The following is a 27,389-nucleotide window of genomic DNA, read 5'->3' on the forward strand; positions in this document are numbered from 1 at the left end:
CCAAGATCTGAGCGGAAGGAGCGTGTGAAAACTCTACATTATTCCCGGTGCCTTACGCAAGATAGTTTTAAGTTTAACTCGGCATTATGTCCACGATGCCCAGTCCAAATATAAATCAGCGGCTCGCGTTGTTTTCATTACCGGAAATCGTCATAGCTGCGGCTGAAAGAGTCTGCAGCATCTGCTAGCGTAGCGAGCTAACCGCCGTCGGCGTTCACGGTCAGGAAGCCGGGTGGGAAAAAAAAAGGTGGCGCTCTCTGAAGGTGGTTCGTCGGTGTTAATAATTTGCGAAGCAGTATAAAAATAAGAAGACCGGCGGCAGATACCTCGAGGTTGTGTCAGTGAAGAAGAATACATGTTTTCAGCTAACGTTAAGGGTTAGCGTTAAATTAATACTTTAGGCTAACTGCTGCTCGGTAACGACAGGCAGCTCAACTCTACAAAGGTGCTCCGGGACATGGCCAGTAATCCCGCGGCTACCTGCCAGGCTAATGGAGGCAGCAAGCCGGGAGGAGTGCCCGCCGCTCGGCGTTCGTGTGGCCACCGGTCCGAGTCTGAATCTGATGCTGGACCGACTTCGAAGAGCTTAGCGCGATTGTGCAGCAGGGATGACGGGGAGCGGAGAGCGGCTCTGGAGGAGTTAAGCCAAGGGGTTCTCCAGTGTTTAGACCTGGAGCGGCACGGCTCGGAGCGACTGCGTAAACAAACTCTTCTGCATCTGCTCCGGCTGTCCAGGTCGTGTCCGCTGCAGGAAGTACGGGAGAGAGCCGTCGAGCTCCTGCGGACCGCACAGGTAATGCATGCACAATTCACCGACAGACTTCCCCTTCTTCTGTGAGGTTTGCAGGCCGCATTAACTGACAGATAGGGGGGGAAAAAATCTTACTCCAATAGCGCTCGGGCACCTTTTGTACCATTAAAGGACTTTTAGGTACTCTCAGGAGGACTGCTTTTGCTTTGCATGATGACGTTATAAGGTTAGGTAAGGGTAGGTTCACCTCTCTCATCAGCTGATGGTGATTTTTATTGCTACCGGACTGCTGCTGGTTTCATCAGACTGTAGGTGATGCAAGACTCTGAAGCGGTGTGCACAAACAACCGGGCCGGACACGCCCCCTCCCGCTGCCTGAAAAACACACCACCAGCAGACACGGCCCAGTGTAGCTTCTAGAAATTAAAAAGGCAGGCTGCTTTAGACGCCTTTCATTTGTGTTTGTGCTCAAAATAACAAACAGGGCAACGTTTAGCGTCCGAGCTTCCGATGTCAGTGAGTTTTAACGCGTGTTTTGGTTAAACGTGGAAGTTTGAAGCGTGCTAGTTACGAAACGGGTGTCCTGTTACGGTTCAAAGAAGGTCTAGGCAAGCTAAAGGAGGCTGAGGCGTTGTTAAGCTGAACATATTTCATATAAGCATATCAGCGATTTGGATAAATGTGAATATTTACAATGGTAAACTTTTTTGTGCATGGAAAAAGTCTGAAAAGGTATTTTTCGCGTGTCAGTCACAGAAATGAGCTGCGTTTGAGGTTGATTTCCGTAGACAAGATGAATCCTTTAGGGTTGATTGGAATCTTGACTGAAATTTTGATAAACCAGAGCAATAATCAAGTACAAACTGAATGATAATTACGTGTTGTTTGTGTCTTCTTTTGTTGCCAGGAGCAAGGAGTCCAGGTACCTCGGGCTCTGGCCTCAGGTCCAAGTGCCTTTATCCCTGCAAAAGAGGTGTGTATGCAACTTAATAAAAAAGAATGAGTTTCCGGATTACTACAAGTATGTTTTTGCTATTTCCATTGTTTGTGTGTCAGACTTGCACCCTGTCTAGATGCCAGATTGTTTTTTTTCCCCCTCAGGTTGATGTCAGAGTGGCACACAGCTGGCCTTCATGTCTAATCCTGTGATTTTTACAGGGCTTGTTTCAGGTTGCTAACATAATGAACTAACAGCTGTTACTTTGAACTTAAGCTTTTCATATAAATATAATTGAAATGTTCTAAACTTAAAAATATATTTGAATCTCCATTGGCCTACATTTTTTTCCCACAGGGTTTTTTATGTAAGTTTATTTTTAAATTATTTTCCGTTTTAGAAACGGACATACGTAATGACCTAACAGACTTGCTCATTGAAATGATGCTATTTATTCTGCTGCAATACTACACTGCCTGTTGCATTCAACAGATGCAACACCCGAGCTGAGTTGCCAAAGCTAGTGGCTGATAATGTCTTAGTTCATAATGTGACTCATTCAGATTTCTTTTTCTTTTCTTTTTCATAAAGAAGAAGAAACCTTAATTAAGTTTACTCAGGATTCAGTTATGTTTTGTTTTTTTTCCTCTTTAGATTTTAAAAGGAGGGCCAAACCAGGATGTCCTGATTGAGTCTTTTCTTTCGCTGGGGCGTGTGGATCACATCTCTATGGTCATGGCGATGCACCCAGCCTACCTCTGCTGCTTCCTAAAGACCCAGCATGCTTTGTTGGAGATGGACGGCCCCTTGCCCCGTCACTGGAGACACTACATTGCTGTCATGGTAAGAAAAATGTTTTTTAGCCTCCAACTTTAATTACTTTTCAGCAGAAAGCTGACAAATTGCTTCGAACGGGGTTTCATCATAATTTGGACTGTTTGTAAAACACTATTCAGCCTCCTTTTAAGGTCTTTTGTAGGAGAAATGTGAAATAGTATATGTAGTTCCTTAAAAAGAAATCATATGTAGTGTGTACTGCAGCCATGTGCATGCACGATGAACCAAATAAAGAATTAACAATTGTGAACATCAAAGTAAATTCTCACTCTCAAACAGACGAGATTGTTATTTTAGATTTTTTCCATCGTAGTAGTTCTGACACTTGAGGTTAAATCGTTTTGTCATTGATACAAAATGATTATAGTTCTTTGGTCTCCATTTAATCTTTTCTACTGTTCAAACAAAATCTTAGAGTAGTGTGTGTGTGTGTGTGTGTGTGTGTGTGTGTGTTTGTTTAAACACCAGAACCTTTAATTGGCCTGATGTACTAGTTAGAGCAGTGGGTAATATTGGTGGACTTGATGTGTGATGTTTGGTATGAGTTCTGAGCATTTGAGTGTGAATGCTATGGAAACACACTTATGTGTTGTCTGACGGCAATGACTGTGTGTGCAGGTAGAAGGCTCAGGTCCTTTGTTGTCCTCTGTCTTCTCTCCGGGACCTTAGAAGTCTCACTTAGAGGATTACAATTGCAAGCACTGATGTTAATGGTCCGTTTTCAGTAGGGATAGAATGAAATATAAACACAGCAATAAAAACTGTATTGCTTCCTCCTGCTACAGCAATAAACTGGTGCTAAATACTGACGACAATTCCTGCTTTTTTTTGCTTTTCACCCCTCAGTCATAAAAGGCTGATGGGGTATTGTCGTCACCCCACTGAACGGGCAGCTATGTGGACACCCAAGATTGTAAACATTAAGAACGAAGCTACGAAGGAGTTTCAAATTGATACCATAGGTGTGTCTAAACATCTCTGAAGAGTTTGAATCTGTGACCTCGAGGTCAAGGTCGGAGCTCAGGTTGCCTGAAAGTCTTGTGAATGGGAAAACTTGAGAAGGAAGACCCCAAGGATTTTGAAGTTGATACCATACGTGCTTCTATTAACAATCTCTGAGGAGTTCGGCTCTCAGTGACTTTGACCTCAAGGTGAGAGGTCAGGTTTTCTGAAAATCTTGTGAATGACTTAACAACTTGAGAATAAGGCGACATAGGATTTTGAAATTGATACCATAGGTGTGTCTGCTAGGACACTGAGGGGTAGCACCAGCTGTTGCCAGTATTTTCCAGTGTTTTTCATTGTTATGTATTTACGTATTTTCGATGCTTGTCTTGCCTATGATCAGAGTGTTGTGAATATGGTTTTCTCATATTCGCTTCTAACTGGCTCCATGTTAACTCCAGAACTGAATTTAAACTTCTTCTCCTCACCATAAAATCTGGATTAATCGAACTCCATCATATTTGAAGCCCTTCTGGTGTCATGTTATCTCAACAGAGCACTGTTCTGCCAGACTACGGGCTTACTTGTGACTCCTAGTTCTACTTTTAGAAATTCTAAAAGTAGAATAAAGATATGGGGCTCTTCCCTAACACCAGCTCCCAGTTTGGATCCTGGAGACAGACCCCCTCTCTTCTTTTAAGATTAGTCTGAAACTTTCTTTTTTAATAAAACTTATTTGTAGTTTTCACCTGATGTCAGAGCTACTGGGACACAGCTGCCTGGAGGGCAAAACAGAACTCTGGTCCATTGTCCTCCAGTCCGTACTTTGAAAGCTTTCATCCTGGTAGCAGTGCAAGCTGAGGGATTCTTTACAAGATATAGGTAGATGTCACAAAACTGGAGCACTGGGAGAGACGTCACCACTATCAGGGACTTTTTGAAAAAGCTGCAGAGGCAGAATATGCATCTCAAGTCCCCAAAATTCACAGTTCTCTTTATATCTTAGTTTTTCCGCCATGGATGGATAATCAAAGTGGTCTTAGCTTGTCCTGCAGTACTACTAACTGTCTCTTATTGGTTGTGATGGCAAGGGTAGCGTGTTGGCTAGTTGTTGACTAAAAACTATGAATAGTTATGGCTGGATTACATGACCCTGAAGCTTCCTTATTAATGCAGCTGTAGGCTCAGGCTGCTCTGGACTTCATTTCCCACTCTCCTCTTTTCACTCCTAATGCAATGTCACCAACTTTTGTCCCAGCTGGTCATGGTAGATTGCTCCCCTGCTCTTAGCTTGGTGCTACAGGAGATTCTTTTTTTTCCCCCACTGTTGCTGAGTGCAGATCTTTATATTGTAAAATAAAGCACTTTGGAGCAGCTGTTGTTGTGAATTGCAGTTGTATTAAATTGCAGTTGCCTTTATTACTGACGGAAATGCATTATTATAATATTGCAAGAGAGAGAAAGTATGCTTGTTTATAGAATTTTGAATTAATGTTAAGACATTTTGTAGTATAACCTGGGAATGTAGCTTCAGTTAGATGTTAATACTGTAATATTATGATGCTGTGCCTTGGACTTATGTTTTTTCAATTTGAAAAATGTTTATACAGATTTTTGCTATACTGACTGAACTCAAATTTGAGATGTGATCATATATTTGTATAATAGAGTATTTAGAAGGTCGCATTCTTAATGCTTAAACATCTGCATTCAGTTGGCAAATAACACACGTTTTGGTAATGGTCACTGAACAGTAATGGCAATGAAACCTTCAGGGACATTCAGAAATTGTTTCATAGCAAAACAGTAAGACATCCAAAGACTGTTAGTGCCTTTCTGCTAATGCGATCTATGTGTCTTCAGTATTGCTTCACATTAACAGCCCGTAACATTTTAGAAATACCACTCACTGCACCCACCTGTGCAAGTTCAGCTGTGTTGTTTTAACCTCTGACACTTTCTCTGCATTATGGATTTGTTGCACACAGATATGTGAACAGAGAATGTGTGAAGCGTTGTTTTCAGTGGTCAGGGTTAGAGTTTCTCTTCCCGGCTGTTAACTTGGACCGTTCTTTGCGTCTGGCAGGCTGCAGCTCGGCACCACTGCTCATACCTGGTGCAGCAGCACAGCGCAGGCTACTTGGAGGCCGGAGGGGAGGAGAGCTGGCTAAGCGGCCTGGAGCACGCTCCCGCCAAACTCCGCAGCCTGCAAACACTCAACAAGCTGCTGGCACACAGACCCTGGCTCATTACGCAGCAGCACATCCAGGTCAGACACATCTCCCGCTCGCCCACTCACTCCCTGTGTCTTACTCCAACTCTAATTTCTGACTTGAATCCAAACTCACTCCCTCAGTGACTCAGCCGCTATTTCCTGTGTGGTAAACACCCAATTGTCTTCCATATAAAGAGTAGCAGACCCTATCATTTTGCATCAGCACAGACAGGTGTAGTTCCGCCTCTTTAAATCTGATACCTAGGACTGTGAGAGTGAAATATCTGATTTTCATTACCATAGTCAAAAGAATTGACAATGACAATATTAGTGTGATATCTTTTTTTGGGGGGGGGGGCGGTTTGCCTTCTTTGTCACAGTCACCCCAGATGTGTATCTCAATGGAGATAGCACTTGAGTGTGCTTAACTGTGCACGCTGATCACCTGAGTCAGACAAGCACTGGGTGACTAGTTTGAGCAAACCCTAAATGAAGCCGCCTTCGTGTGTTGTTTCTCTGTACAAGGTACCACATTGTTGGCATGCACAAAAGTCTATCTGCAACTGCTTTTAAAAGATTAACTTGAGAACCATCTAACAGGATCAAACATAACACTGATATCTTCTTAAAGTTTAAGTGTATCAAAGTGCTTCCAGTAGAATTTTCTACTGTCTAAAATTGCAGTTAAGGGAAATTGCTAAATTAGATAATGCGGCTTATCTTTAGTGCAGACAGGCAAATCAAACCACCAACAAATGCCAAACCGGTAACACCCCCAGCAAACTGGTCCACAGCCTGGCATTAATTTCCAGCAAACACACAATCTGAAACTGCATGAGCCCAACATCTGCCTATCTGTCCTGCAGGAACTGGTGTGCCCCGGAGCAGAGCCTCGCTGGTCACTGGCTGAACTGATACACGCCGTGGTGCTCATGGCGCACGCTCACTCGTTGTGCTCGTTCGTTTGGGGCTGTGGTTTAAACCCAGAACCTGACCACATTGGGGGCTACACCTTTCAGCCTCCATCACTTTCTCACAGTCCTCACAGCCCCGCACACAGCCCCGCTCACGAGGACGGCAGGCACGAGGTGAGTCAAACAGATGTTCTGATCTCAGGCCTAACAGGCTTAAAATGACAGGAGGGTGGAGGTAGTTGATTTAAAGTTTAGTAACAGCCAAAAGATACCCACTCACTTAGGAAAGAAAACTGCGAACACACACTGAAACAACAAAGCGCCGACTTCATTTATCTGATCTTCTCCAGCTGGCTGATGGAGCCGTGGAGGTGGAGGTGCTGATGAAGAGGATGGTGGAGCTGCAGCAGCAGCAGGAGGAGGAGTGCACACAGGAGGAGATGGTTACTCGCTTTGAAAGGGAGAGGAGCGAAAGCATACCTACGGGTACAGATCTGACTGCTTACCCCTGCATCACTCTCAGTCACCTGTTGACTCACCACTTCCTCTCTGTTGTTGGTTTAGCGGTGGTGAGGGGCGCTCCACCTGACCTGGTGTTGCGTCTTGTGGAGGAACCAGAATTCAGATATGAGGACTTTGCTCCCAGAGGAGAGCAGGCACCACCCACCATGCGAGCACAGGTAGTTTAAGGCATATTTTTCCTTTTTTAAAATCTATGTCAAACTTATTATAGTGAGCAACACTCCTTGATTTTTTTGTGCCTTGTGTTGTAGATGGTAACGTTGTTAATGGTTGTGTCTCATGTGTAGGACTATTCATGGGAGGACCATGGATTCTCTCTGCTTAACAGGCTCCTGCCAGACATGGGCCAGCTATTGGATGAAAACTTTCAGGTACCATCACCAAAGGCTGCTGTGTGGGTGATGTGAAAGGTCTATCTCTTGAAGTGCATGTTACACTACTTCACCTAGCTGAGACTAAGAATGGGAGGAGATACTGTTGACCTCCTTGTTTGTTTATACACTTGAAATAAAACTGCTTAGTGTCAGGAAAAAGAAGTGGGTGGTGAATACATGTGTATTGTAGAAAAGGGTTTTCCTGGCTTAGAGTAGACTGCAAATACACAGAAATCTTTTTATTTGCACTTATTCCAGATCATTCGGTAAATAAACAAATGACTGACACCAATCCCAGCTCATTTTTCTTTTGTGAATTTTACAAGCATCACCTGGTTTGGTTAGACTGTATATAAAGGATGGAGGTCTGAAAAGTGAAGCCACTTTTGGAAGTGTTTAAATCTGTATTCTGTATAATGGTCTACAGGAGGTGATCTTCTATAAAGTTATAAAAAAGTGAACTGAGCAAACACTAATGTGAATTTGCAGATTGTGTGCAACTTGACCTACCACAGGATGGCCATGCATGAAGGCGTGGATACTCACACTCTAAGAAAAGCTCTGTGGAACTACATCCACTGTCTTTATGGAATACGGTGGGTGTAAAGGTGCCACCCATGCAAAAGTTCAGCCACCTTTAACATTTCTCTACTGTAGCATTAACATTTATGTCACTTCGCAAGTCCAGATACGATGATTACGACTACGGCAGTGTGAACGTGTTGCTGGAACGCTCTCTGAAGGTGTTTGTAAAAACCATGGCCTGTCACCCCGAGCAGACCACAGCACGCATTTACCACTCCTTCTGGAGACACTTCAGACACTCTGAAAAGGTATGACAAGTTCAAACAGGCACTTAACCTGGCCTCCTCTGTCACGTATCATTTGACATTTTAACACGTCATCTCTCTTTGGTACCCTCAGAATCAACTAATGTATCATTTGGCATTTTAGTGCGTCCTTCCTTTTTTAAATGTCATCAGAGAAGGAAGTGTTACAGCGTGTCACCTTGTGAACTGAAGGAAATGACATGTTTCTTTTCATTTTTTTTTCTTCTTTTTTTGGGTGCAGGTTCATGCCAACCTAATAGTGATGGAAGCCCGGCTACAGGCGGCACTTCTCTACATCTTACGAGCTATTACACACTACATGAGATGACAGCCTCGCTTCACTTGCACACATTTTTGCAGATGCTGAGCCAGCTGTGATTTACACCACAGTCCAATCCTTGTACACACACACACACACACACACACACACATACACTACAGTGAATGTTTGCTCATTCATATCGTATGTTTCAGTGTTAATGTTTTGATGCTGCTTTGCGCCTGGAATGTCATGTATTTAAATTGCGTTACCATTTTTTGTCTTTATTTTGTTCCTTTTCTTCTTTTTTGCACTGAAGTCTATCATTAGGTTTTAATTTCACACTTGAACCTCAAGTGGTGCTGTCTTGCGCACATTCTTGTCACACAGACGCCAGGTGCAGTGGTGCAATTGGGTCTGGCATATCAAAATCAGTGTGGTGATTCAGATTGTTTTCATTGCTGAATGTTTGCTTGTCAGACAAACGCCATTGATCACACCAGTACTACTGATGACTCAGTCCTCTCTGTCTGTTGCACACTGAGGCTGAGATGAGACAAACAGCTTGTATTTCTATATACAATAAAAGTTACTTTGTTATCAAAATCAACAGTGTTGTGTGTGTTTTTTTTTTTTTTGTTTTTTTTTGTTGTTTTTTTTAGTCTTTCCTTCTTATAATGGATATGGGCAGTTTGGGCTAATTAAGTTACATTAACAAACCGCAAGATGGCGACAAAGGCTTAAAAAAACTTTTTGAAGGTAAGTTTTTCTTGTGCAACTCTAATTATAACGATGTGCCAATAACATCTGTCCGATTTCTGTTGAAATATGCAGATCACAGACAGAAAGGTGCCGGCACAGTGAGCCGCCACACTCCCAAAAGCATCTGCTGCACTTCTGCCTTCTTGCACGCGGATGTCACACATCTTATTCAGTCTTCCTGTCGTTCACACGAGTTGGCTAAACGTGTAGCGCACCACCTCATCTGAGCATCGTCCGCACGAAGAGACTGCAAACACTCCCCCAGCTGTGTGTAGGATACACTGTTGAAGAACCGGAGCGTTTTATAATCTCTTTTTTTTTTTATCGCATTCTTTCGAGATTACAAAACAAAAATCTTAAAACTTTCTTATCGGTTTGCTTTATCGTGAGCTCAATTGCGCGCGCATTCCTTTAACGTTTTAACCAAGCTGAGCTCGTGACCGTAAGCTCAGTCTGACGCCATAGTTACCGAGAACACGCTCCTATGTATCGTTTCTGTTAAGCGTAACGACACTGTTGAACTGTCCGCTGCACGCACTCTCTTCCTATGTGGGGTGGACCTCGCTGTGCGCGTGAAGTTCATTCCGAGCCTTCCGGCCGAGGCGCGCGCTTGCCTCATCCTCTCGCTCTCAGGCAGCAGCAGCGCGCGGCTCTTTCACTCCCGTGTGTCCCCTTCGAGTCTCCCACGGACAGCGCTCTCGCTTCACCCACCTCCGTCCCCGAGCGTCCCGACTCGAGGATTGTCCGGAGTGATTTCTTTTTGTCAGGTAAGTTTCTGCTCTCTGTTCCAAAGTAAATATCAGAGCGGTGTAACACATCTGGCTTACTGTGTTTGAGACTAAAAAAACAAAAAGCGAACAAAAAAAATGAAAATAAATAAACCAAACAGGTGCTTTACTACCAAATTGTGGGGTCATTCAACAGGTGGGCTGTGCGTCCTGTTTAAACTTCAGCCCTATTTGTGAGTAAATTCGCTTGACTCGAGACAAAGTTCAGCTGTAACGACTTAAAAGGATGCGAGCTGAATGCCTAAATAAGTAGAATATTTTCCACTTTTCTAATGCCACAGGGCGCTGTCGTTGATTTTGAGCTTCTGGTGAAAATTGAGAAACGTCGGTATCTGTTTGAAATAAAAGGAAGTTTGTCTACTTGCTATGAGAAGTTAATCAAGTGTGGGTTTACCAGTAGCTTACTTCCACTCTTCATGATAGACAGATGTCACAGAGGGTGATATTTAGAAATCAGACTTGCTAATAGTGCAATTTTTCTTTCTTCTTTTGCAACAGCGGAATTTACCAGAGAAATTGGTCCTCTCAAATGGATCATTTCCAGTATAAGACCTTAGTTATTGCCCTTTTAGCTTCTTCTTTTTCTTTAATAACGGCTTAATAAATCATACAGGCTCTGGATTTATGGTAAAACGTGCCTGGATAGGGTTCATCATTTAGGCCTAAACCCAGAAGAGACTGTTAAACATTCCTTCACTAAATGTGACTAATTGGCCACATGCCTACAGGAAACCACCTTGAGGAAAAGGTATAAGAGGTTTCTGTGGCTTTATCATAGCCTCATTGTTGGAGGTATATGCCTTTTTTTTTTCCACCCCAATCACTGATCGGGAAGCTACAGATAGGTAACAGATTACAAATTAAAACGTTGAAATATCCGCAAGGGAGTTGGCCAGAAATCTTTTAGGGGCTGGACAGGGAGAAACAGGATTAGGCTGTCCAAGGCTGGACTTCATCACTTCCTGTTTCTTTACCAGGTCAGTTCCTGTCTTTAGCCTTGGAGCAAGGCAGGAAGGAAAGGGGCGTGGATGCGCTTTTTAGTGAGAAGTTTAGAAAAAGACATAGTCACATCGCACAGCTTTCTTAAGGACCGGAGAAGGGCCGTGACAGGTGAATACTCATACAAGATGAGGCCTGCAGCCTGATAGTCACACACCCCTGCACCCCTGCGGCGGTGTGGTCGAGTTGACAAGTTTCTGTACGTTTTCATCCATGCCGTCATCCGAGGGAGAGTCTTCATGATGAACCCAAAGGACCAGACAGTGATGCTCTATTTCTTAAGAAGCAGGCTGAAAGTGTTCAGCCTCAGTGCACGCAAACGCTCATATATGCCTCCAGCCGAGCCAGCTCGGGGCCTCTGTATCTGGAGGATATGATGACATCATGTGGAAACAGGACATCCCGATAACCGAGGCACCTTACTTTTCCACTGCTGCCTTCCAGCTCTGTCTCCCTGTGTTTAAGAGTGTGTGTGTGCTATTGTGTGTGTATGTGTGAGGGTTCAGTGACAGCTTGTTTCCCATTGTCCTATCATTCCTGCCCCACTCACACTCTGCATCCTGTGGAGTTTCCTGCCCATGGGTGAGAGAGTCAGTGGGGGGAGAGAGAGAGAGAGAGAGAGAAAGGTGAAGTGCAAGGAAGGTAAAGAAAGAGAGATGAGGGAGAAGAAGGGTGGAGGCAGTCTAAGATTGGTGCAGAATTGGTGTAAGAATACGAAACACCGTGTGCATGTATGTGTGTGTGTGTGTTGCTACAGTGAGTTTTCCCGCTGGGAGCAGCTTATCTACAGTCCACTGTTCAGGAAAGGGTGTGTCCTTCAGATTTTAGATGTTTGTGAGAGTGACGATGGTGGTGGAGGGTGATGTTATTGTGATTCTGTAAGAATGCAATGAATGTGGTTTTATTTGCTTCCTTTAATTGTTCCGAGTGAACACACAGCAGATCTCCATTTATCAAAAGTAAAGGTGACCGTACTCAATGAAGTGTGACTTAGTTTTTTCAGGTGCTTGCAGTTTGACTACATTATATCCACTGATTCTCAGATTAACATTCTTAACTTAATCTCGAAGAGGAGACATTTTGCACATAAAGTTTACAGAGTGCTCAGTCGTCAAAGGAGCTTGCAGTCTGTCACATTTGGTATTTATTTTGCTGCATGTATTTTTAGATGCCTACGCATCTTTGCTTTTACTCGTCTGTCACGTAGACAAAGAAAATTCAGTAGTCTGAGAAAAAAAGGCAGAGAGAAAAAAAAAAGCAAAAGTAACTTTTGGGAAAGAACTCCAACCACCATATCTGGCAAATACCATGCATTGCTCATAGCATGGCTAATCTCATCCCATCGGTGAAGCGCGGTGGTTTATTTTCAGAGGCAGGAACAGGGAAACAGAATTGAGGGAAGAGTGAACGTAGCCAAATGCATAGGGGTCAGTGGAGAAACACCATGAGACTGGGCCACACCTTTCAGCAAGGCGACGATCTGTATGTCTTACAAACTGGTGGAAATACCCCTTTTTCTTTAGTTTGTGGCATAATCACGTATGTTTGTGTAGCATGCAGGTCTGTGGAACCACAAAGACTTTGACTAGCATGAAGCTGAATGGAATATAATGGACAAGTAAGAGCATTTTATTTGATTTAAGCAAGGCCTCTTAAAATAAAATAAGAAACTCAGAAGATTTATTACACCACATTATGTTGAGAGCTGAGTATACCTGCTCAGTAGTGGCAATAAAGAATGCGAATACAGGCATCTGTCTCTGTCCTTGGTTGGTCGAGCTAAGCTCAGATCTAAACCCGCTGAACAGCTGCAGAGAAAGGTGAAGATGCAGCTCACTCTGCTTGCAGAGGTCTCCCAGGAAGAGCCTGGAGAGACTTACCCTGAGGACTGAAAGCTGTAATTTGAATACATTTGCAAGAATTTCTAAAAAGATGCCATTGACGTCTTTTACATCGTAAAATGTCGAATGCAGGAGTATTTTTACAGTCTGGTTTCTCCCACTCTGTTTACCTGAAGGTTAGTTTAAGCTAAAACAACAAAAGCAAGACCCAGAAATGCAGGTACGCAGGTTTTGAAGTCCTATTTCCAAGATTTATGTCTCCTGTCTGAGACAATGGAGATGAATGAAATTTAATCAGCAGTGCTCACTGCAGTTAGAGCTGGCATTAAAAAGTCATCAGGGATTCCTCTTGTTGTTGTTTCTTTTAAAAAAATTTATTGTCGACCTTTTTTTTTTTTTTTTTTAATGAAATCAAGTGAAAACCGTGTGTAACGAAACTGTACCGTTCCAATGATCGAGAGGGGAAATGCGGGTGTTTGGGCGAAGTAGCACATGAAGTGAGTGAAAAGAACTCGAGGATTTTAATATCTGAAACAGATATCAGTGATTAGCACATGGTGTAAAAGGCCCCGCTATTGTAGACAAACGTATCACAAACCAACACCGCGCTTCTCCCCACCAGAGGAAGTAGCTTCTCTTTCACAGAGTTTTATTATAGTGTCTTCTGTATGTTTGTCAGCTGCTATTAAAAAAATCCGCTTTGACATGCAGCACCCAGTCAGATGTTTAGTTTTGACACCTGCGTTTTTTAAAAAGAAGATGCAAAAAGAAAGTGCACTTATAGGATGGTCAAATGTGATGTGCTATGTGATATCAGAGTGTGGCATTTTGTTGAGCATAAGGTGAAAGGTTTTGTGTCTGCACATATGACTGACCTACTGATAATAATCTTGACACACATCTGGTAAAAACTGCAAGCCGTTCATTTTACAGCTGTTTCTTGCGTCTGCCGTCTCATTTTTTCATTATGGTGTCAAAGAGGAACTGGATTGTTTGCTGGATCGTTACGCATGCTGGTGTTTAGCGCACTCTCTGCTTTTTTTTACACAAGTCACGACATATATGCAGGGTATCAGTTTGACTCTGCAACCCCCACCTCACCACTCATTGCCAATACCACCAAACACCCACACTCATAGTCTGCTCTAGTACCTTCATCTACCTAATGGTAGACTGAAACCAAAACCCTGAATGTTATCACAAGGCAAAAACAAAAAAAAACAACAACGAGGAGGAAATACACTCGCATATGGGTTTGTGTTTAAATCTGTATCTTGACTGTGTCACTTACTGGTATGTAGGAGCACACTTGCGTGCCTTGCACCTCACTCTAGGCTGTGCTTTGTGCCGTGTGACCTCCACAAGTGTGTGCATGTGTTCTTTTTTTGTTTTTGTTTTTTAAATTAAGGTGTAAAGATGTACGGTCCTGTTAATAATCAGATGTTATTCTATGTGCAGAGAAAATGGCGGATGAGAGAGTGATTATCTAGTTGAGAACAATGGGTTTTGCAGCCGCCCTGCAAACACTTCCAGTATGTGAAAACCTATCTGTTACTGTATCAGTTCAACCTGTGGTCATCTGTCAGTCTTAGACATGCAGAAGAAGATGAGGTGAGGGAGAGGGCGAAATGGAGATAAAGATGAAAGGGAGAAGGGTCCTTTTGCATCCTCTGCCACTTCTACTTTCTGTGGACTGTCACAAAGAAAGGAGAAGCTGAAGGGAGGGTGAAGGGAATAAGAATGAACGACTGCTGTCGGAGGGGTGTGGGCATGGAGTAGACAACAGCAGCAACACAGAGGAAAGTCTGGGTGTGTGCACTGGGGGTGGGTGGGTGTTTGTGTGTGTGTGTGTGGACTCTGTCCTCAGTTTCCAGGAAAAGGGGGGAGCGATCACAGGGGTGGACAGGAAACTCAAACAGGGCTAACTTCCTGCAGCTCTCATGATGGCCAGCCTGATAGTGAATAAGTGTTTGTGTGTGTGTGCAGGATTGTGCACACATAGAGGCTTTGCGCGCTTTCGCTTTGAGCGCGGTCGTCTCGATGTAGGTTAGAACAGCTTTTGCTGCTTTAAAGATGGAGAGGTTTGCTGGGACAAACTTGACGCTGCTCACTTGGACCTCTGGTGTGTTTTCTGTAATGAAAGTAAATCACCTTTTTTTTGCTGCTGATGCTGCTATAACTTGTATTGTTCTCCCTTTGTGTGACTTCCCCCACATTCCTCAGTAGGTGGGGTGGCTGGAGCCTGGAGCTTTTTTCTTCAAAGGTTGCCAGTTTGTATCCCGTGGCCATTGTGTACACAGTTATCAGTCTGATAGCTACACCTAGCTGAAACTAATGAAGAGGTCTACAACCGCTCTCAGAGAAAACTAGTTGATGTGAATTATTTCATAGTCTTTTGAAGGCAACTTTGGGCACCACTGTTTAATCTTTTGACCACCGCATAATAACCAAGAAGGGTAAAACAAACAAAAAATTGCCATCTGAAGGGACTTTGCATTATATGACACTACAAAGATAAAACTCTCTTATTAGTGCGCTTTTATTGAGAACAGGGAGAAAAAACTATGACCAGGATGTGTGATGGTGGCCATTTTCTTCTAGTTGACTTGTAAAGAGAAAACAAGAACATGAAAAGCCCGACTGTTTGCTTTATGACATACAGTCCAAAAGCTAAAGCTGTCCAGCTCAGTGTAAATTAAATGGTTCCTACAAAACACTTTTCTGCTCCACACAACACGTCTCACTCACACACAGTCTTACAAGCACGTTTTCCTGCGCGCTTTCTATCTAATATTCACATCAGGAGAAACTCAAAGTTGAGTACCAGCAGACTAGAACAGCCAAGGATGGAACCACCAACCCTCTCTGATTAGGAGGTGACTTGTCCTACGTCCTGAGCCGCCACCCCAAAAGGAAACTGAATCTGGGACAGTTTTTCTGTCTTCTTTTAGTTATTTTGTGGCATTTAATGTGTTCTTTGTTCATTGACCTCCGCTACCTCTTTAATTCGGCAGAGGTTTCATATTTGGAAAAAATGACGACCTCTCGATAATCTCTGCTTACTCTCTAAAAAGGGAATAAGCATATTTCCCAACTTTTGAACCAAGCTAAGCAAAACTAATAAACTGCTGAGTGGTTCATTTAGGTTTTCCTAAAGAAATGATGTTGGAAACAACCTAATTTTTCACGTTTACATTCCTTTCTATGATGGTTTTTGCTTTGGCAACGCCTGACAGTTAGCTGGAAACTGGAAGTCAAGGTTGCGTACATTCGTGCTAATCAACACAAAGGCATTTCGCACTGTTACAGACGGTCACTTTGTGTCAGTTACTCTGCTGTAATCCTGACATTTATGGGCTTATTTCATCACATGCTCGAACAGAGAAAGCAGGCGTGTTAATGCGCATGCATACACTCACACTCACAGCTGTTGACCAGAGAGAATGGCTGAATACCCTCTCTCGAAACAAGCAAAAAGGGAAGTGGCTAACCTCACATCTCTCACTGTCTATCCTTATCTCGAGCTGTCTCTGACTCTTCTTTCTCTAACCTCTCTGCCTCCTCACTTCTGCCTTCACACATCTCTTTATTCATGCTTTACCGCTCTCGAGGCTTTCGCTCACATTCTCCCCCACCTTTTCCCTTTCCGCTTCTCTGCCACTCATCCTCCCTTTGCCCCGCTCTCTCATTCCAGCCCTTGTCACTCACCTTTTCCCTCTTTTTTTTTTTTCCAGCTGCGATGGTGATTGACAGATGATCTGACAGAGGAAGACATCAGGTGAGAATAAGTTAACTTCTCCTTTCCGCCCTACCTCCACCCCTTTTTCGCTTTCTTCCTCCTCTTCCTTGTTCAGGGAAGTTAAGTTTTATATTAAAATTTTTTACTTCTCTCTTTACAGTTCTCCATATTTTTTTTAACCCCCTGTATGCTGATTTGTGTTGGTTTCACTTTCTACTGATTTGTGTTTGAAGTCTTAGCTTGTATAAAAAGATTGTGGAAATTATGTAGGCGGACTTAAATGTGGTCTGTCTCTTTGAGGGCTTTTCAATGTATCGCTGGTATTAGAGATTGGTGAAAGTTTAAACAGGATTTGTGTTCAAAATCGTCACAGACGCGCGTATCTACCCGACATGCACTGACAGCCGTGTAATGCAACAAGAAAGTAGATGCTCGTGGTACGCGTCATATGTCAATATGGCGTTGCTAGCTTCAACGTTATCATCGTTATTAGCGCTGCCTGCAGTGCATGCATCAGCGTAAACAAGATGGTGCTATGAAGTCAAATAGTGTAAAGTGTTAAGTAGTGCAAAGGCAGTAAATATAACACCAGGTTTTTCCCTTTTTAATATGGCGTCATCGTAACGAGGTCAGAACAAGCATTTTGAGTGTAAGAGCATGTAGAGGTGCATGAGTAGACGACTCTGAAGGGGAGATGAGCCACATTTTAAATCGAGTAGAGTTTTTGCTTTTTATGGGCACTATTTGGGAAATTTAGGATCGCACCTCTTGGGTTTGCTTGCTTAAACAGTATAAGCTGTCTCGATGCATGCCCAGTCATCTATGTAAAGCAAATCCAAGAAAGTTGATTCTGTTCATCTAGATGTGGCATTTTCAGTGGGATAAAAATGTTTCGGCACTCATTCAGGTGGCTTTATAATCTGCTGTATCTGAATTTTTTTTTATTCCATAAAAATCAGCATCCATTAACAGGCAAGCTTTAGCAAACTTTACCAACAACAAAAAAAGCAAAATGTTGAGTATTCTGAGGGGATCAAACACTTTGGCCATGAAAACCACAGTTAAGGTCCCAGTCCTCCTAAAGGCAGCGAGAGTCTGCAATGCCCACTTCCCAGGACATCTGCCCTCAAAACGCAAAAAACTCTGGTCTAGCCTTAGCAAACCTTTTCTCTTGCACATATTCACAAGAATGCAAGAATTTTTTTTAAAAGAAATGAAAAATAATGAAAAGAAAAAAGAAGATTTTGACTTCTCACATTAAAAAAAAGTTGTGTCTTGTTACTGTAACGCTGCTTTGCTGCGTTGCTTTCACAGACGCCGTCTCCGTGCTGGTTATCATGGGGTGTGCCTGTTGCAAGCAGAAGAAGTCTGCCAAAGAAGCAGCAGACATAGCAGATCTGTCTCCTAGCAACGCAGGTGGGAGCTCCGTGGCCTTGAATCAGGGCCGATACTGTCCTGACCCGACTCAGACCATCCCGGACTTCAACAAGGGCTTCTTGTCCAACAGCGCATTCCCCAACACCAAAATCAACCAGCGGTCAGGAGCCATAACAGGTAGAGCTGAGCCTGTGTGTGTTTGTTTGTGAGAAAGATGAATTTACAGTCCCTCTAAACAATTAACATCGTATTAGCCCTCCTGCTGTTTTTCAGTCTATGTCTGCACTGACATATTCAAAAGACCTTGACGATACCGTCCAATCATTCTCTTTCTTGTTTGAACACATGTGCAGGTGGTGGAGTAACTCTCTTTATAGCGCTGTACGACTATGACGCCCGCACTGAGGACGACCTCACTTTCCAAAAAGGAGAAAAATTCCAAATTATTAACAACACGTGAGTATACTTTTTTTTTTTTTTTTACACATTGCTTTAATGAAAAACAAAGCGGAAAAAACCCCACATAAATATATCTCCATCATTAAGAAACACGACAATCTGTGTCAGCAGCTCATGAAACAATGTTAATGTGATCTGTGTTAAAGGCGTTAAATTAAATCACTAAGGACTTCTGAGAGGTAATTAATTTTGTTTGCATACATTAAATACCACAGGCTGCAATTAAATACCACCCATTAACACCGTGAACTGCCAGAGGTCTCAGCTGCTGCTGGCAATGCTGACAATCTTTTGTTCTTGAAAAAAAAAAAAAACACTTTGCCCTGCTCAGAAATCCCGAATCCCATTTATATGATGATTTACATTCAGACGGGAGTTTTTGGGGTTTCTTTTACCTAAGTTCACACCTAAGCTGCTAATCTTCTTTCCGATCTATGCTTTTAGTTTTGCTTTTAGTTACATGAAGATCATTTGGTTTGCTAAAAAAGGCTAATTTATCTTCCCTCAAGAGGTTATTTGCATTTTTCACTTCATCAAACATAACCACAGCTGCTCCCAGCAGGCATTCACTACAACTCAAAAGTTTGGGGTAATTTAGAATCGTACATTTTTTTTCAAAAGTAACATTGATGAAAAATGTTTTAAATGACAATAAATGATTAATAGAGTCACTATTCATAAATTAATATCTGTTTTTGAACCTACTTCGCCACCACTTCTGTGTTCAAGTGTTTGTGCTTGTGTTAAAAAGCCTGTTTCGGTACTTTTAGCACAGCCCAAAATAACTAGAAAAGCTAATCCGCTTCAGCGGTCGTGTGTTTGATTAGTATCACAAAGGGAAGTTTCTTTCTGACACATTTCTGTATTGTTGATCTAAGAGGAAAAAAATCAATGATGTGTAACACACTGCTTCCTTTCAAAGAACAGGGCAAACTACCTTTGACCAGAGTGTTAACAAATGAAAGAAATGTGAGACTGCAGCGCATAACTGAACAAGAAGTAAAGTACGTCAGGGTCTCTAGTTTGAGAAAACGATGCCTCGTATGATCTTGGCTGGCAATATTATTACACAGTACCTGTAAGAGCCATATTGTGGTGTTTTGTAGAGGCAGTCGTACACACTGGGGTATAAAAAACTTGAATTTTTGGTGTTTCCTGCTTGGAATCACCTTTGTTTCTCAGCATTGCACTCTGAGAGAGGGTTTTTTTAAGGGTTATATATACATATGGCAACTGAATTGAACCCACAAAAGTCGCTGTTTTAGACACTTAGCTACCGAGGTTATATAGGTTTTTTCACCAGCACAACATAATTAGAATGAAGGTTTCTGTAGTGGCTTTCTTATTAACTGCCATTTATTTCTGTTTATTTTCATGTTATTTTGCATAAAAGCTACAGATCTTTCTTTCAAAAACAGTGACATTGCTCAGTAACCGAAAACCTTTGAGCACTGGTGTTTTGCAAACGATGAATTTTACATGTGCGTGTGTGTCTTTTGTAGAGAGGGCGACTGGTGGGAAGCTCGCTCTCTGGACACCGGCAACTCGGGTTACATCCCCTCCAACTACGTAGCTCCAGTGGACTCCATACAAGCCGAGGAGTGAGTTCACAAGCAGTAGCACATGCCCTGTTTGAAGCGAGCGATTATGCTGTGTGATTGACATGTAGTCTGAAGGCAGAGATCAAGCGAGGGTTTGCCATTTTCTGTGGGTGACCTGTGTGATGTTGTCGTGGTGACAGGTGGTATTTTGGGAAGATGGGAAGGAAGGATGCGGAGAGACAGCTGCTGGGTCACGGCAACCCAAGGGGAACTTTCCTCATACGAGAGAGCGAGACCACCAAGGGTGAGATGGCTACACACACACACACACACACACACACACACTCACTCACTCACTCACTCACTCACTCACTCACACACACAGATCTGAATCCTCTCCCTTCTCCCGCCTCTCTGCAGGTGCTTACTCTCTTTCCATCCGTGACTGGGACGACAACAAGGGAGACCACGTGAAGCATTACAAGATTCGTAAGCTAGACAATGGCGGCTACTACATCACCACCAGATCACAGTTTGATACCGTGCAGCAGTTGGTCGTGCACTACCAAGGTAACAGAAATGCAGGAAATGTGCACTCCTTTCTGCCTTTCCTTCGGAGTGTGAAAGCATTCTTTTGCTTTTGCCTCTTCGGCTTTAAACCTGCATCAGCAACATTTACAATCTCATTCTGTTCTGTGCCACTCAAATGCTCATAATTAGAGCATTTGAGTGGCACAGAAAGTAGGTGCAGTAACCAAAGTACTGCACACGTGCAGCACTGTGGTGCCTCCATTTTTTTGTGGCTTACGTTGCTTTACTCTGCAGATTCGTGTTTTGAATAAAAATTAATGATGGATATTAAGCTTTTAATATGATTGTTTTACCAACTTCCTTATCAAGTTATCAAACTGAGGTAAACCTCAACAGCCGCAACATTAAAATGGAGTTTACACTTTGGCGTTTCATAAAAATGACGTACTATGTTTAAAATACATTTTGATATGCCTCACAGTTAGGAAACTTGTAATGATGTGTTTGTGAGACATGGTTAATCATATTTACTTTGTTAAATGTATCTGAGTGCTTTAACCACTGATCACTGCAGACTTTTTAACCTTTTATTTAGAGTTTGTGTAACAAGAAAGGCTCACACCCTGTACTTCCTCTGTCAGTATAAATCTGCCCCCTAGTGGCTGCTACTGAATTTTTTTTTTGCAGTTTGTGATAATCAGAAGCCACCTGACAGTTTTATCAGCATAACTCAAGTGTCCCTGTTTTGCCTTTTTGTATCTACACATGCTGCTGCTGTTCAGAGTGTCTGTTTATGTCTGTTGTGCTGAATTTCTCCTTGCGCCTTTAGTTTTCGGTTAAGTTGTCAATTGCATAAGCGCATAAGCAACCTGTCTTGTTCTTCCTTTATCTCTGCACCTGCTGTTTTCTTTTCCTCCTGTTTCCTTTTTTTTTGCCTGCCTGTTTGTCTCTCCCTCTCGCTCTCAGAGAGAGCAGCGGGACTGTGCTGCCGTTTGATTGGCAGCTGTAAGCGGGGCATGCCTAAGCTGGCCGACTTATCAGTGAAGACCAAGGATATGTGGGAGATTCCCCGTGAATCTCTCCAGCTGATTAAGAAACTGGGCAACGGCCAGTTTGGAGAAGTCTGGATGGGTAGGGCCAAAGGGGAGGGGATGCGTGTGGGTGAGAGGAGGCGAGATAACAACAGATGCACACCAGAATGAAAACACATTAAAACTGCAGCAGTCACATATAACACGTAAGCGTTTGTTGAGTTCGAAGAACATCAGTAAACATTTCTGGTGTGAGGAGCAAACACGGTAAAGCCCTGTGATCTGTGTTTCTTGCTCTCTTCCTGTATCTTCAACAAATACACCTGAGGATCAGACCACACAGACGTAGGAACGCACACATCATTGTCAGATGTAGTCTGCACCTGTTTTTACATTTTCTGAGGCAAATACTTAATAAATTTTTTCAAAAAGTGTGTTTTACATCCAGGTGTGTAAAGTTGTTCTCCTCGTCCCCTGTGACTGCATGTGCATGTTTCATCATCTCACTTCACCTCTTTGTCACCTCTCCCACCCACCCTTCTTCCTTCCATCTTTCCACCCACCACTTCACCCCCTTTTCTTCATCCATTCTTAACCCCCCCCCCCCCCCCCCCCCCATCTCCACCTTCTTGCCACCTATCTCCTCCTCCTCCTCCTCTTCCTTCCTTACTTAGGCTCTAATGACGGGCTGTGTTATTACCTGACAAAGGCCTGTCCCAACTCCACCCCGCTCACCATGGGTCTCGGGCGGGACGCCTGGGAGGTACCGAGGGACACGCTGGCCCTGCAACAGAAGCTGGGGCAGGGCTGCTTTGGGGACGTGTGGATGGGTGAGACCGACGCCGCCAACCTCTGACACCCTCTAGAGGCACAGAGGGAAAGCTGTCTGTCATTGTCCTTTGTAGTGTCTGCTGCTGTCCTGTGGCAAGCATTGTTGGTAGCACTCATTGTCTGCCCTGTTGATGGCCATTTATGTCAGTGTATGTGAGATAGTATGTGTATTCCAGTTGAATTACCTGGCATTGCCAAAAAGATGTTTTTGCATTTACACTTACGGAAATTTCTGTCAAATCCCAGCGTTTTGGCTTTCTGAGCCGTGCAGAGTTTCTCCCCGAGGCCCGGCCGAGCTCTGTGTCTGTCCATGTAGCTCAAGTGCTGCTGGTTTTGACGTAAGACCAGAACCTCCCCCTTCCCTCCCTCTTCATCTCTCTCACACATCATGCATGCTCTGTCATATGCATGCAAAATAGCCTGCATGTTGTGTACCTGTTGTCACACATACAGATATTTATATCAGGCAGATATCTACATCTGTATGTGTTGGTGTTTGTGTTGTCATATTTGTTGGGTACAGTGGATGTACAGTATATGCACCCTTCCCCGTGTCACACTGACATAAAGACAGGTGCATTCGTCCAGGTTCTGAGGTGTGCGCTAACACACGCTTTTCTGTATGCCAGGCATGTGGAACGGCACCACCAAGGTAGCGGTGAAGACTCTGAAGCCAGGAACCATGTCCCCCGAGGCCTTTTTGGAGGAGGCTCAGATCATGAAGAGACTCCGTCATGACAAGCTGGTGCAGCTCTATGCCGTTGTGTCTGAGGAGCCCATTTACATTATCACTGAGTTCATGAGCCAAGGTATCAGGAAAAGTAAAACCGCCACGTGTGGTTGACACACTGTAGATATGAAATGCTGCCCTTACAGCAGGTAGAAACCTCAATGAACATTTGAACGCCCCATAAATTGGACTGGCTTTTACTTCCCTAAATGAGGTGACAAACCTCTGAATTTGTCATCATAATACACCGACAGAGCAAAATAATATACAGATATTACCAGGATAAACGTATAAACAAATAACAATGGGTAGATTTCTTTAATTAAGTGCAGTAGTTCTTGGAAAATTAAAGCTGGTTCTCAGAAACTCCCTATCTAGTAATGAAATCTTTCTAGTAAATAAATAAATAAATAAGTAGACCACACTTCCAGACCTGCACTAATAATTATTTTTAATTGGCTGCCACTCTAACTTTCATCCATCTTTCAAAAGGACATTTTTCAGATATCCTGCTTGCTTGGCATCAAACAAACTACCAAGAACAAAAACCTAAGCAGTCACCAGCGAAGGCTTTCACGCCACACAATAATGAATTAGCAGAAGGGATGGTGACTTAAGGTGGCACTGTGTGAAGTGGAAGGTCAGAGTTAAGGGCCCCCCCCCACCCCCTTGATTCCCCGATAAACAAAACGCAGAATCCCTACCAAAACCAGATTCTCTTTATTTTTCTGGACCGCAGCAGGTATAAGAGTCTGTCGTGATCCCACCTGTACCTCACCTGTAACTTTTTTAATTTAGGAAGTTTGCTGGACTTCTTGAAAGATGGAGAGGGGCAGAGTCTGAAGCTGCCTCAGCTGGTCGACATGGCTGCACAGGTGAGTCATAGTCAGGCACACTGGAAAAAAGAAAGAAAACAGCTTATAATCTACCACAGGTCTGAGCACCTGTCGTCTGTGTGGGTGTGCAGATTGCAGCTGGAATGGCGTACATCGAAAGGATGAACTACATCCATCGTGACCTGCGAGCAGCCAACATCCTCGTTGGAGACAACCTGGTGTGCAAGATCGCCGACTTCGGCCTGGCTAGACTCATCGAGGACAACGAGTACACAGCCAGACAAGGTAGCACGATGTCACATTAACTGCGTGCGCCTAAGAAAAAGAGCCACACTCGCACAATGCTGTGATTAACAGTTTCCTTCTGCCTCCATGTCTATATTTTTATACACAACCTATCCTAATTATATGATTATGCATCTCCACTGTGTTGCCATGGTTTCAGGGGCGAAGTTCCCCATCAAGTGGACGGCTCCAGAAGCTGCGCTATATGGACGCTTTACTATCAAGTCAGATGTCTGGAGCTTTGGCATCCTACTAACCGAACTCATCACTAAGGGACGTGTGCCATATCCAGGTACTGCTCTGTTTCTTAATTCACATGCAGCAACAGGTTTTTCCTTATCCACAGTGAAATTCCCAGGGGTTATTTTTCATCTACATTCTTAAAATTTTTTATACACTATCAACCATCTGGAAAAGCAGTCTCAAAGAAACCTAATCGCAGCGGATGAATGAAGAATATCTCTAAAGAACCTGCTAACCTCTTGTGTAAACTAACATGCAGCTTATGTGCTTCCCTGGTACTGTATGTACCACATGGAAAAACCAAACGGACAAAACATTTATATTTAAAAAAAAAAAAAAGAAAGAAAGAAAAAAAGAGAAACCAGAAAATTACTGCCAGTCTGGCTGTGATTACAAACCTCTTATAGAGGGCTGTCAAAAAGAATAATTTGAGACTAATTGAAGAGCACTAATGTGAGGGGATCATAAAGTTCTGTGACTCCACTCGTAAAAATTTAAAACCATTCCTGATTGAAATAACAGGTCCGTAATGCTCACTGGATGCCCATCAGTGTGCCTTTAAACTGAATTTTGCGTTGATGAAAAAGCTGAAGTTGCCGGGGGCCCACAAAGATTGTTTTGGCACGTGTCATGGTTCAAATTCAGAGGGCTATAAAAGTCCTGAAATACTGGGGTTTATACAGTTTTCCAAAATATACAGACCCCCCCCAATGGACAGACCTGTTTCACTTTAAGACCATTCACATCTACTATGTAAAGAATTCCAGATGTTTATGCACCATTTATAAATTACAATACTGGAAGTGGTCAGATCTTTATTTTCTTCAGAATCCATTGGCACTTTTGTCTCTCTCTCTAACGCCAACATTCCCGCTCTCTGCATATGTCTCTTTTTAGGAATGAACAACCGTGAAGTGCTGGAGCAGGTGGAGCGGGGCTACCGGATGCCTTGTGCCCCGGGCTGCCCGACCTCGCTCCATGAACTGATGCTGCAGTGCTGGAGGCGGGAGCCTGATGAGAGGCATACCTTTGAGTACCTCCAGTCCTTCCTGGAGGATTACTTCACCGCCACAGAGCCACAGTATCAGCCCGGAGAAAACCTGTGACCGGCACACGTGTAGGGCAGGCGTGACAGCAATACACTGACGGGCACGCTGTAGTACTCATACTCATGCTCTCAGGGTATTTGACGTGCATGTACCATACAGGACACACACACGTACACACACATATAAAAGATTCATATTATTATTACTTTGTTGTAACTGTTTAAAGACAGTTTCCCCTCTTCTGTCTTTGTTCACTGCAGTCTGTTCAGGACAGATCAGTTAGGCGTGTTGAAGAGTTGGAGCTCTTCTGGTCAGGCCTTGCAGTAATGTTGCTTCACTGTGTAACCATGACAACAAGGAACTGAAAGAAGATGTAGATGGCTGTGTTGGGGTTGGGGGGGTGGGGGAGTCGAGTGGATACATGATCTGTTCAGCTGCCATATACGTTCAGGTCCTTTGATTTCTCTTTTTGAGAGGAGCTAGATTTTACTTTTCGCCTGAGATAAATATGTTGTAAGAGAAAGAACCGCAGGTGCAACAGGTGATTATCACGCATTGCTTTAAACAGTCTCCAAAAGCAGTCGAAAATGAACCTCGTGCCCCTATGTGGTCACTGAATAGATTATGTACATTGTGTACTAGGTTCTGTGTTAACTGAACAGAGATCAGTTTTTATCTCTTTCTGATAAAAAGAGCTGCTGAACTGATATCAGAGTCATGCCTGTTTCCTGCTTTCCACCCTATCGCCAATGTGTGCCTTTAAACTGGTCAAATGACTGTTTTCAAATAAGTACCTTTAAAACTGTGCTATGAAACTTTGAGGGATGGTCAGGAATGCGCTTTATTTGTCTGATATTTTGTATGGCAATTTTGTATGGATTGTCTCTTTTGTTTGTTTTAATTTAACTTGGATATATCTGTGCATCACAAAGATTTCTATATCTAGTTAACATGTATACAATTTTCATCCTTTTGGGAGGGCAGGGCAATATGGTATCCATAACAGGGGAAAAATATATCAGAGGACTGTGGAAGGATGGTGTCTGAAATGAATGTAAGCTTCATGATGAGATTCCCCTGTCATGTCGTTGTAATAAAGATCAGATATCTTTTTTTCGAACATGTCTCTGATTATGTGTGTGCTTGGACACTTACACCGTCATGTCGTCACACTATGTCTTTTTTTATATGCATATGTAAAATGACATGATTAAAAGCAAATTTCGAGTTACTGTCAAACTTCTGATTGAGTTGAAAGGCAAATTTAGTTCTTTTAACTATTTAACTTTATTAATTTGGCAACTTCTAGATTCAAATTAAAAACAAACACTACACTGAGACATTTTCCTTTCACTTTATTATGATTTTAAACACACGCCGAGAGATTTCGTTTTTACTAAATGGGCCTACCAGTTTATATTATTTCCACAAACTGCTTTGTAAAAGGTCTACAATCACAGGTGAAAGACACAAACATAACTGTGTAAATAAATATACCCACGTGATCTGCAAAACCATTGTTTGATATGTGAATACAGGACTAGAACAAATAGTTATAGTTATAAACTTAATGGGTATTAAACAAAATATTTGTAATGTGCACATTTTATTGAGCAAGGTTAATATCAATGTAGAGTAAATGCATGGCAGTCTTTTGCAGCGTGTTCATTGTGGATGTTATCACTATGACAATGAAAATACCAACCATCAGTCAGCCTCAGCGGCTGTGTAATTGTTGCATCAGCAATTCCCCTGAATTTACC

At 42.9% G+C, this 27,389-nt stretch overlaps 2 protein-coding genes across 8 annotated transcripts; both read left to right on the forward strand.

The window, feature by feature from the left end:
• Nucleotides 1–9,145, forward strand: sesn2 (sestrin 2). 3 transcript variants are annotated; one of them, XM_085346439.1, is made up of 11 exons: nucleotides 1–793; nucleotides 1,659–1,724; nucleotides 2,343–2,531; nucleotides 5,557–5,739; nucleotides 6,552–6,773; nucleotides 6,950–7,085; nucleotides 7,164–7,279; nucleotides 7,409–7,492; nucleotides 7,985–8,091; nucleotides 8,184–8,328; nucleotides 8,567–9,145. In XM_085346439.1, the coding sequence occupies exons 1-11, from the start codon at nucleotides 458–460 to the stop codon at nucleotides 8,651–8,653; spliced, it is 1,671 nt and encodes a 556-aa protein (XP_085202565.1). In that variant the 5' UTR covers nucleotides 1–457; the 3' UTR covers nucleotides 8,654–9,145. The 3 variants fall into 3 exon arrangements, with proteins under 3 accessions (XP_085202565.1, XP_085202564.1, XP_085202566.1); XM_085346438.1 differs by having other exon boundaries at nucleotides 6,950–7,279; XM_085346440.1 differs by lacking the exon at nucleotides 1–793 and adding an exon at nucleotides 1,207–1,267 and having other exon boundaries at nucleotides 6,950–7,279.
• Nucleotides 9,146–9,893: 748 nt separating this feature from the next.
• Nucleotides 9,894–26,002, forward strand: yrk (Yes-related kinase). 5 transcript variants are annotated; one of them, XM_085346764.1, is made up of 14 exons: nucleotides 10,050–10,113; nucleotides 16,709–16,752; nucleotides 18,028–18,267; nucleotides 18,444–18,546; nucleotides 20,052–20,150; nucleotides 20,291–20,394; nucleotides 20,511–20,660; nucleotides 21,588–21,752; nucleotides 22,327–22,482; nucleotides 23,113–23,292; nucleotides 24,012–24,088; nucleotides 24,181–24,334; nucleotides 24,495–24,626; nucleotides 25,475–26,002. In XM_085346764.1, the coding sequence occupies exons 3-14, from the start codon at nucleotides 18,051–18,053 to the stop codon at nucleotides 25,681–25,683; spliced, it is 1,746 nt and encodes a 581-aa protein (XP_085202890.1). In that variant the 5' UTR covers nucleotides 10,050–10,113; nucleotides 16,709–16,752; nucleotides 18,028–18,050; the 3' UTR covers nucleotides 25,684–26,002. The 5 variants fall into 5 exon arrangements, with proteins under 5 accessions (XP_085202886.1, XP_085202890.1, XP_085202887.1 ...); XM_085346761.1 differs by lacking the exon at nucleotides 22,327–22,482; XM_085346763.1 differs by lacking the exon at nucleotides 21,588–21,752.
• Nucleotides 26,003–27,389: the final 1,387 nt, after the last annotated feature.

Source organism: Diplotaxodon limnothrissa, linkage group LG22 (genome assembly GCF_057381915.1).
Source record: "Diplotaxodon limnothrissa isolate DT_005_m linkage group LG22, D_limnothrissa_male_GT1.1, whole genome shotgun sequence".
NCBI lineage: Eukaryota > Metazoa > Chordata > Actinopteri > Cichliformes > Cichlidae > Diplotaxodon > Diplotaxodon limnothrissa.